This window comes from Oryzias latipes, chromosome 23 (genome assembly GCF_053564925.1).
Source record: "Oryzias latipes strain Hd-rR chromosome 23, Olatipes_Hd-rR_3.1".
NCBI lineage: Eukaryota > Metazoa > Chordata > Actinopteri > Beloniformes > Adrianichthyidae > Oryzias > Oryzias latipes.
Genome location: NC_136259.1, coordinates 23464006 through 23475243, shown reverse-complemented (window position 1 = coordinate 23475243; position 11238 = coordinate 23464006). Strand labels below are relative to the sequence as shown.

The 11238-nt window shown below is 38.8% G+C and overlaps 1 protein-coding gene across 3 annotated transcripts in view; it reads right to left on the bottom strand.

The window, feature by feature from the left end:
* Positions 1 to 723: 723 nt before the first annotated feature.
* rassf3 (Ras association domain family member 3) overlaps positions 724 to 11238 on the bottom strand; it is a 58536-nt gene continuing 48021 nt past the window's right edge. For all 3 annotated transcript variants that reach the window (XM_023952372.2, XM_078941829.1, XM_023952373.2), the window contains 5 exons: positions 10135 to 10242; positions 7060 to 7227; positions 5308 to 5395; positions 4251 to 4366; positions 724 to 3350 (listed from right to left, as the gene is read on the bottom strand). In XM_023952372.2, coding sequence (XP_023808140.1) covers positions 3207 to 3350; positions 4251 to 4366; positions 5308 to 5395; positions 7060 to 7227; positions 10135 to 10242 — 624 coding nt within the window. In that variant the 3' untranslated portion in view covers positions 724 to 3206. The remainder of the gene's footprint in view (positions 3351 to 4250; positions 4367 to 5307; positions 5396 to 7059; positions 7228 to 10134; positions 10243 to 11238) is intronic.

Below are 11238 nucleotides of genomic sequence, written 5' to 3'. Positions count from 1 at the left end.
TTAAGTTGAACATTTAAATAAATGAAATAGTTGGGGCACAAACTTAAAGCTTGCAAGTCTTGGCTTTGAAACTAGAGCAGGAACCTTTTCTAAATACTGCAGCTTTTCTATATAAACTATTTCTACAAACATCACATGAAAAAAGATGAATTGCAGAAAGTTTTCCCACAAAAAAGATGCTATATTTTAAATGACAAAAGGTTATAGGTAAATCATATTTACAGTTTAGGTTTTAATGAAGTATTAACAACTTTTAACTTTTGAAACAGTAACATTTTTTTTTTTAGTAAAAAAAATGTAATACAACAAAAATGTTGATTTGGAAAAAATAAAAATAAAGTAAATAAAGGTTGGAAACCCTAATAGCAAAATCACCGACTCAATTATTTTTGACATTAAATATTAAAACCAACCTAAAATGTGCCGAGTATCCGAATTTATACTATCGGCTCTGCATAAATGGAGAGTCCAGGTTTGCACTGAGAGAATATTTGATGTGGTCAAACAGAAAACAGGAATTGTGAGAATCTTGCATCACACTTTACGTCTGCAACAAAGAGTAGAAGCGCAATAAAAAGAAAAAGTCTAAATGTGTTAATAAAACAAAATCTGTAATTTTATTCTGTAATCAAAGTCAAAAGAACCAAAATAAACAGTAGTTTGTTGATGACAGCTGATCCTATTTAGACATAATTTTTAATAAGATGAAGACAAAAACAGACAGAAATTCATTTGGTTTTTATTCCAACAAGCAACTGAGATTCTTTAGTGTTGGACATTTGTGAAAATTAAATTTACAAGTTTAAGTATCAATTATTGTAACTTTTACAGGATTGGTTGGAAGCAAATGTTCACAAGTAAATAGTTTGTGTTGGGATTCAAAACATTGGGTTAGAATTTTCAGAGATAAATTTGTGTCACAGAATTTTTACACAAAAAAATGAAAAGAGTTTCAGCAATAACAGCTCCCCAAGGGGCCAAATCCCCTAAGGACACTACATTTCCCATGATGCTACACGATTGTCCTTTAAATCTGCACTTAAGGTTTAAGGCTTTGGTGTTCAAACACCTGGAAAATGCAAATCTTTGAAGCTCTTTGCAAAAACAAAACAAACCCAGTGTTAGAAGAATAAATCTTTAAAAAAAAAAAGAAAAAATCTATAAATAAAACATTTTCAGATTTTCCCTCCAGTGGGAAGAGGCCTCTAGAATACTTTTGCACCAGGCAAGACCACGAAAATATCTTTGGTTGTAAAAGCAAAAGGACACAAATGAGGGAGAAGTTGCAGTATTTACACACTAGATGGCGATGTTGCACAGCGGTGCTGCAGCACCGTCAGTCTGACGTCATTCAGCAGCTGCAAACACCAGAAACATTTTAAATGATTGTCAGAGTTTTCTGTGAACAAAAAGCTAAAAAATAGGACAAAAAAGGCAATTTTTAGTGTGAAGTGAGAAGCAACAGAACCAAGAGGACCTTCTGCGTGAGCGAGCTACATGTACTACACTCAAACACTTTACAGTTTTGCACCTTCCATTTCACTTTCTGAGATTTTATCTTCAATTTTTTCCCTCCTTTCTTTGTTTTTCCAAAGGTCAAAGCTGCACGTTTGACCTCAGAACGGCTGCAGACAGACGAGTTGAGAGCAACCAAGCGGCCTCGTGTTCCCGCTCCATCAGCTCCTCCACAGATCCCGTTCCTTTAAAACCACAAATGCAATAAAGTGGGGATTAATTAAAAAGGGACTGGTGGGTGGAGGACAACCCCCTCATCAGCCCAGAGGCCGCTCATAAACTTTAATGCCGCTCTTCGTCTGCTTCTCTTTCATCTAAACTTCAACTACATACTCCGAACCATCCCGACAACCTCCGAAAACCCGTCTCATGTCACCACAAACAGCTTCCTGAGCCCACAAACCTTTAGTGCTTTGATCACGTGACAGTACCCAACGCCAAAAGGTCATTTTCAGTCACTTTAACCACAAACGTGACGCTCCAGGTTCCTCTGTACCTTCATCTGTGGTTACGTATGGAGTAAGAAGCATTCCAAAATCAATGTCTAACAAAAATAACAATACTAAATAAAATATCTATAAAGCCTTTTTTTTAACGAAGAAAACATTAGGGTAAATATTTCCCCAATTTGCAGCTTATTTAATTTTTCAGTGTATGAAAACATTATGTAAACCCGTCTTCATTCCCTATTCATAAAATGATTTACAAAAAAAAAGATAATACGACAATAAAACAGTCTTATGTGCTGCTTTAAGCCTGATTTACAAAAAAAAGTCTTGTTGATCTCAAGAATGTAAACAATAAAATGGAGCACTAATTTTTTTGGTGGAAAAAAAATAATTTCCCAATAGTTACAAGAGGAAAAAGGGTCAATTTAATGTATATAATAAAAATATAGAATTTCTGTTTCTTGAGTTTTTCAAAAATGTTTTAAATCTAATATTCTTGTTCACATAACTAAAAGTAAAATTATTTTTAGACTTATAATATATGTTTAATTTATGATAAAGACCAGATAACAAAAGTATATTTTGGCATAATTGGAATTCCGTATGATTTAATGAAAACCAGGGAATAATGTTGCTTTAAAGAAAATGAGAATTATTTGACATTTCAGGTGTTTTGTTATTTCTGGTCTCATTGTGCAAAACACAAATACATTTTGTCTCCGTTTATGATTTAAAACCAGAACTTTTCCTAAGCTGTTGTCTGATTCCGGTTTCTTTCCATCTTGTAGATAAATTGTTCTCCATCTGCTTAAGATAAAATAAAATAAGACTTTTGTAAAAAAAAAAATAAAGAAAAACCACGAAAACAAAAAAAGGCTCCACCCACATAAATAAAAATCTGTACAGACCTTTAAAACAAACAAATTAAATTAAAACAACCCAACATTTGGCCTCCAGTCTTTCACAAGTTTAAAGTATAAGAGAAGAAGGGACCAGAAGAAGTGCATAAATTAAACGACAGCAGGACAGTGTGGAAAAGAAAAGAGGGATGAACAGAGAGGATGGATCCGTTTGGCACAGTGGAGTCAGTCTTTGGCGAAACATCCGTCTGTTCTGCTCATCCGTCCTTCGACGTTCCTCCGTTTCATCCCACCTTCCAGGCACTTCCTCTTCTCCAACGCTCACAGATTGAACGGCGCCTCCTCCGACCCCACAGGGGGCAGCAGTTCGCTTTCGCAGAGGCTAAACTCTGTGCTGCCTGATGGCTTCTTCAAGTCTCTTCCGGTAAAGTGTGTAGCGGCGAATGAGCGCGTCCTTCTGCTCCTGCTCCTCTTTGTCGAGAATCAGCAGGAAGTTTCGCAGCTCCGGGATGGAAAAGGCGTCCCACTGAGGAAGAAAACAAATATGCATCGGCTTTATCGTCCACAGATGTAAAGAAGATGCTTTTTGGTTCATTCAAATATTTGTGTTTAGTTGATCATTTCCGGCGCTTTAACCCTTTAACACCTGAGCTGTCGCCGGCGACGGCAAAATAACAAACGCCATTTGAAGTATTGCGACTCTACGGCGGTTAACAACATTACTAATAATTCCAATGAACTCTGAAGTTGAAAAGGTGGCTTAGTGGGGATTTTTACGTCAGTAAAGTGGTGAACATCGGTGAAAAGCTGCTTTTTTTCGGGGTCAGAATCTATCGGAAGAACGGTAATTACAAAATATGGTTGAAGAGTTACAGTTCTTCAAAAAACACGCGAGCTAAAGATGTTGAAAGGTTCAAATTGATGTCACTCAAATGTAGCCGTTTGTTATTATAATTTACACCCTTTTAATTATTATTTCTGACATAACAGGAAAGACGAGCACAAAGATCAAAAGAGAACAACAAAAGCATGAAAGTGATGCAAAAAAACAAGAGAAAGACGGGTAGCGCCAGCAAACAAGGGGACAGATTATGAAAAACAAAAAAAATAAAGTATAGAAAAATATTTTAAAAATGGATTTAAAAATATAAAATATCAGAAATGTTTTTAAAGACATATATTATACATAGAAAGGGGGGGGGGGGGGGGCTTGGTTAGGTTTTAGACAGTAACCAAGAAGCAATAACCAATACATTTTTACTTCTGAAAGTTTTATTTTATTGTATTTTTAAGTGTAAGTTTTGATGAATGCTAGCAGCTACTATTCAATAAAGATGCTAGCCATCTGTCTATCAAAGACGAGAAAAATGTTAGCATACAGAACTCTTTTGCTTTTTTTTCCCCAAAAACGTCGGGTTCGTGTTACCATGACTTCTCCGGTCTGCTGCTCCCTCAGAACCAAGCTGAGCGAGTCCTGGTCCGGTCCGGCCAACAGACGGAGATACAGCGGACACTCGGCCTCCGCCAGCTTACACACGTACACTGCAACACAAACGCACACACCAGCCGATCAGCCCAAAGAAAACAGTGCGGGAAAAACAGTTCAGTTGAGTTCATCAGTAAAAGGCAATGAAACTAAATGGTTTTCACTAAAGTGTTAGTTGTGAAAGAAACAAACAATCCAAACTGACGCGATACGATAAAATTTATTATTTTACTATCCGTAACGTTTTAACGCGTAAACTAAAAGCTTTGGAACTGTGCAGCTGAAGTATTATTACAGTTATATCTGTGATTTGGAGAATCTTTAAAAAAAAAGGAAAATAACATTCGCAGCAGAAATATTAATTTAAAAGAATTGTTTTCAGATGAACAACTTTCAAAATAAAAGCTCAATCCAAAATAAACAATTTTTAAAAAACTAAAAATAAGTTTTTTTCCCTGCAAATCAAATTCAGTTACTGGATTTTTTTTTTTTTTAATCCTCCTGGATCTTCAAAACTTTAAGTTTGATGTTTCTCCATCACCAGAACCGGGTTCTTTTACCAACAGGCCACTCTCCACATTGAAGGCAGAACATATCCCAGCATGCATCTGCTGTCAGGCGTCTGTCTAGACGTTTTATTAGCAGACTGTCTTCAGAATTTACTACAAACCAAAACCAGAAACCACAAAAAAAAGCCTGAAAGAGTCCAGATTCAGGTCCGGGATGGAGGCTGACAGACGCGGGTTTCACAGATCTGGTATGACAGAACCGCACACGCCAACAGCTGCTCATTCTCTGGGCTGTATTTATACACTCGCGGTGTGTGTTTCTCTGTGTGTGTGGTGTTGTGGGGGGAGCTCTGTGGCATCTGACGAGGGGGAGTGGCCCCCCACCCAAACACAAGAAGGCCATCAGTGCTGTGTCAGCCAAAAAGCAAACAGACACAAAAACCCACACAGACAGGCAGGCACAAAGACAGAAACACACACCGTCTTACCTTGCTCTTCCCTTCGACAGCGTTTGTAGAGCGCGTACTTCGCCGGGTTGTCGACCACTTTAAACTTCCCTAAAAGAGCGCCGACCACCTGTAAAAAAACAATTTAGGATGTTAGTTTGAAGTCTGCTGGTTCTGTTAGTTTTTACTCAATCTGACCAAAAAAGTTTACTTATTTAAATAAATCAAAACACTAAAATTACTACAATCTCAACATCTACAACCAGTTTCGGTTCATATAAAATGATTGGAGTTCATTCGATCATAAAAACAAAAACCACTGAGGAACTTTTGTACGAAATAATCCAGATTTTTACGACTAAAATGAACCAAAACTGTGTTTTTAAATTGTTTTAGGACCACAGTCCCAAATAAATGTAGTTAATAGAATATGACACACTGTATTTTCCTTTCATCTAAAGATACTCTAAAACAGGGGTCGGGAACCTTTTTGGCCAAGAGAGCCATAAACGCCACATATTTTGAAATGTAATTTCGAAAGAGCCATACAATAATGTAGTGTCCCTTTCCCACACTGAGGCACGGAGACTTAACCTCTTTTAAGGTTCTTAATTCTGGTTACTGCAGACCACAACAAACGCCGAACAATTAATTCAGCAGCTCCTGAATCTCTCCCGCCGAGACGAGACGAGAGCGCGTCTCCCAACTTTATATTCCCCTGCTCCCGCTGCAGCCCTCCCCTTTCCCTTATTCGGCCCATAGCTGAACCCCATTGGTCCAAACTACCTAACAACAGGCTGAGCGACAGAACTGAGGGCCAATCAGATCTCTGCATGATCGATGCGTTCCATGAACTCCAGAACTTTTAAAGCGGCCCAACAGCCACCCAACTCAGTCCGCGACAATATGTTTAAAACTAAAATACAAGTGAATGTGTGCATTTGATGTAATTTCAACATTTTTAAAGTACAATAAGTCTGTGGATTCTTTTTAATAACATTGTTATGCTGTTTCTAATAAATGATGAGTATTTCTCGTGGTAGTTTTGCTGATGGTCTAGTCTGGTTTACGTGGTGAGTTTCTGCTTCATGCAGGCGTTGAGACTTTAAACGTGATCTTAGGTTGGTATGAATGTTTTGTAGATGTGAGACAGACTGCTCACATGCGGACCTGGAGCCAAACACACACTCACACGCTGCAGTGAGTGACAGGCAGTGGGTTTTACCTATTTACAATCCCTGCGCGATTCACCTGCTGCCGGTCCCCACAACACCTCAGCCCCACCCTCTGCTTTCTTCCTCACACATCCCGTCCCCGCAACTGCGCGCTCTTTCTCAGAGACGGGAGCGCGCAGTTTTAGGCACGGCAATTCACAGGTTTCCGGGTGGAACAAACTCTGTGAAATAATAGACAATTTTAAACTTATACTAGTGCTGGCGCAGATTTGTCTCTCTAAGCACCGCTACTACTGCGCGCCTCTGCCATCGCATCGCGCACGAGAAGGACTGGTCTAATGAAGAAAAAAAATTTGAATTAAAGATTTGTCTGCGAGCCACATGTGACCATCAAAAGAGCCATATATGGCTCGCGAGCCATAGGTTCCCGACCCCTGCTCTAAAAGAATAAAATAATATTTTGGTTAAGATGTTTTCCTCGTCAACTTTTTAAATTGATAAACCAAAGTGAAAATAATACTAATTATTAAGAAGAGTATATATTTTTTTAAAAGGCCACACTGATGCCGTTTGTTGGGTTCCAGTCTCTACAAAATGAGGGCACTAACGAGTTTCCCACCTGTCTGGCTGTGTGATTGGAGCTGATGTGCAGGATCATGTTGACTTCTTGTGGGAGGTAGAAGGCCTCCTCAGCCACCGTAGCCCCTTTATGGCCCCCCCGCACAGTCACGGGCCGCCTCAGGTCCATCAGGACTTTGATGAACCCGGTGTACTCGCCGTGGGATCCCTGAGAAAGACGGTTCAAACCTTTGTTCATGACGATGGTTTCGGTTGTTTTGAACGCATCTTTATGCGATTTTTCAAAACAAATACCAGACAAAACAAAATAACACAATTAAGATAACACAATAACAACATAACACAAAATAACACAATAACAACACCAACGCAGTTAATTCCAATGGATTCTGAAATGGAAAAATAGTAGCGTGTCGCCATTGTGCCACATTGCATATCAATGCGAGGCTGCCTTTTGCAACTTCAAAAGCAGCTGGAATTCCATGAATGAACAGTTACGACAATTTAAAAAACATCAGCACCCGGGCTAAAGCTCTGTTGTTAAAGGGTTATAAAACCATTATTACCAGTCTGGCAAAGAAAAAAAACAGTTCAAACTAATTCAACCCATTCCAACAAACGGGCTAGCATGTTCTGAAAAAGGAGAAATGTGCTAGTTCGTACTGCGACAGAAGCCTGAGGAGTCGTTCAGCTCATTTACGATTACGTTTTTGATGAAAGCCCCCACTTAAGGTTTCAACATAAGAAAAGATACGAACACGCTGAAACCCACGAATGAGCTCAATGTGGGAGGGGCAGAGTCACAGTGTTGTTTTCAACGACACTGAATTTATCTAATTCCCATAGATCGTTATTTACAAGATTAAAGTCGTTTTATTCATTTTTTGGCGGGTTAATGGTTGTGAAAGAGAAAACCCGTTCCCGATGTCTCGTCTGATTCTCGCTGTTGAAGGGGTTTCTGCTCAAATGTCCATCAGAAAATTTGCTGTTTTTTTATTTTGAAAATCTCCTGCTTTCATGTCGGACATTCCAAAATAGGTGTCTCTATCTAAAGCCGAGGTTTCGGTTTGATAAAGTTGAAGTCTGGTTGAACCTGTTGCAGTTTTCTGCAAACACGTTTGTTACCATTTGTATGCTTTAAATCTGTTTAACCCACAGGGAGAAATTAATATTATGTTGTTGTTGTTGTTTTTTTACTTCGAAAGAGAAATATTTTTTATTTCATATAAATCCTTTTTTCTACAGCAACTGGAGAGAATAACAACTCCTAAAGGCAGAATAACAGATGAGTTCATCTGGAAGCCGCTCAGCCAGAGCTCCCAGTGCAGACAGATGGCCTCCGACGGAGGAAGAGCATCTTAATCTCATCTCGCCATATGTGCTCTCCGAGCGCGTTTGAGTGTGACGGCTGGACATGAACGAAGACGAAATGATGGAGACAAAGAAGAGCAGAAAAAAAGAGCAAAGCGATTGAGGCCGAGTCTTTACTTTTAGCTCTGAGGTTAAAACTTCTTTAACCTCAAATGTTTAGAAAAGTTTAAACCTGAGGATTTAAATTATAACAAAATATAATGGTATGATCTTTTCACAAAGTTTTATCACTAAACATAGAAGCACCACTCATTTAAGGACTTTGTTTCGTTTAATATAAAGTTTTGTTTACAAATCTGATCAAAGATCACTAAAGAAGGTCAAATTGTTTTGATTTTGTTGATCCATCTATTTAACTGCTGACTCCACAGTTTTAAGAGCCTAAAGTCTAACACAAAGATGAGATGAGAGAACATCTGGGCGACTTCTAGTCTTCTGAACCAATTTAACGGCTGAATTCAACATAAAACGTAAAAGCTCTGCACGAAGGTCCAGGGATGAATTCATTCTCATCTTTTGCTTCTGCTTTCATAATCACGTCTGACATCAAACTGACGGATTATTTCCAAATGTTTGTGATTCAAAACAGGATTAGATACTGAACAATCAGATTCAGGAAGGAAGACCTAACATTCAATTTCGTTAAGATACTTTAAAAAAGAAAAATCAATAATTGCATTACTAAAGTGTTTTGAATAACTTTTAAGTGTTCTTCTTTAAATGCACACTTTATTTTGAAAGTTTTATAGTGAGTAGAAAGGACTAAAAAGCGTTAAAGTAATTAAAAAACACTGTTAGTTTCCGAGAAGCTTCGATTTGACAAAATCATATCCCAACTGATCTAACCAGATTCCAACAGATCACAGCTATTCTCATGGGACCACAGTAAATCTCACAGGATCTCACTAGATCTTACCAGATCCTAAAAGTTTATAGGATATCCTACTAAATTCTAGTAGATCTCACATGATCCCAGCAGATCCCACATGATCTCACTAGATCTTACCAGATCCTAAAAGTTTATAGGATATCCTACTAAATTCTAGTAGATCTCACATGATCCCAGCAGATCCCACATGATCTTACCAGATCCTAACAGTTTATAGGATATCCTACTAAATTCTAGTAGATCTCACATGATCCCAGCAGATCCCACGTGATCTCATTAGATCCCTGCTGAACCCAGCAAATTTTACCAGATCCTAACAGTTATCAGCTGATTATTTCAGGATTCCAGTAGATCTCACAGGATCCCCGTAGATTTAACCAAAACTTACCGATTTACACCAGATCTTATCACAAATTCTAGTGGATCTCACGGGATCCTATTAGATCTAACCAGATCCAACAGATCTCACCGGAGGATTAGTCATTAGAAACAGCAAAGAAAACAAGACTCAGTCCAACGACTCAGAGTCCAAAAATCCAGTAATTAGCAGATTTTTACTGCTAATTAGCTGCTGGTTTGTTGAGTGAAACACATCAGTTATTCTAGTTTCTTTGTTTGCATTTAAGGATTCCGTAATCACTAAAAGCGTTTCATTTTTTAATAACCAATCACTGAACTGTTTAGATTCCTTAAAGTGGTCCATTTCACAGCTTCCAACCGTTCTTCTGCTGCCAAGCAAAGCACAGCGGGGGAGAACAATGACAGGAATAACCTCAGGCCACAGTGATGCCAGAGCTCAGGAATGCTGCAGCCAGTCCGCAGAGACAGAATCAAGACGTTCCAGGCTCCACTCACCAGCGTCATCTTCAGGTGGTCTTTGGTCATGGAGTTGTACGCCTCGATCTTCTGCCGGATCTCCTCCGTGCTGAACTCTCTGCGCTGCTCCCGCTCCTTCTCCACATCCTGTCATGAAGGGAAAAACGTGATGAGGGTCACGTGGAGCCAAAAAACCCACCTCCTTTATGAGGATCAACTTAAACAGGATGCATGTTCAAACACAGAAGGCTTTACAGACGCCGCTTCGTGGTACAACACCAAATGACCTTTCCATGAACATCTTTGTGTCAGAGTGCCATCATGTCATAAAAAGCTTTTGTGTTTAAGTTTCTTTTCATTTCAAGTTATAGCCTCACAAAACTAAAAAAGTTATTGCTGAAGAGTTAAGAAGTCTTGGATCGGTGGAGTATAAACTGTTGCTGCAGGGTGAAGTCGGACAAAAAAAGGCCAGAGGGTCAAAGCTGAGGTCAGAGACCATCATCTTCCTCAGTTTCATTCAAGCATACGAGCAGACTCATGTGTGCTCCAGCAGAGATACGCAGCAAACCGTCATCACAAGGGAGTTGTATAATTGTACAGTGGATGATCAGTGACAGACATGACTCAGACACAGTCACTAACCAAAAGAAAAAGACAGAGCCGCCATGTTTCTGAAATAAAAATGTACAAATTGGACAAAACACTAGAAAAAAATGAATTTATTGATCAGTTTTCAAGTTACCGCCCACAAGTTATAGGTTTTCACCTCAAATAAGCAGAAAGCAGAGTAAAAGTAACACTAAAACAGTCCAAGAAACTCAAATAATCTAAAGTTTACGTCCATTTATGTGATTTGGTTTGTTTTCACACTGTGCTCTCAGGGTCAGCTAAATACCCAATAGTTGAAATAATAACATTTTATTTTAAGAAATCCTGCAGTTCCAATATTTGTCCATTGGGGGCAATATTGCCTGAAACAGGAGTAAGAAAACCAGTTATTTCTCAGACTGGATGTCCCTTTATTTCCCACAATCCTCTTGTCACTCTTTTTGAAAAGTCCACTTGTGTCCACACTGAAGTGAACCACACCCAAATTCATTTGCCAGTAAATAGAGACCCGCCCACTCAGACCCAGTGACAAAC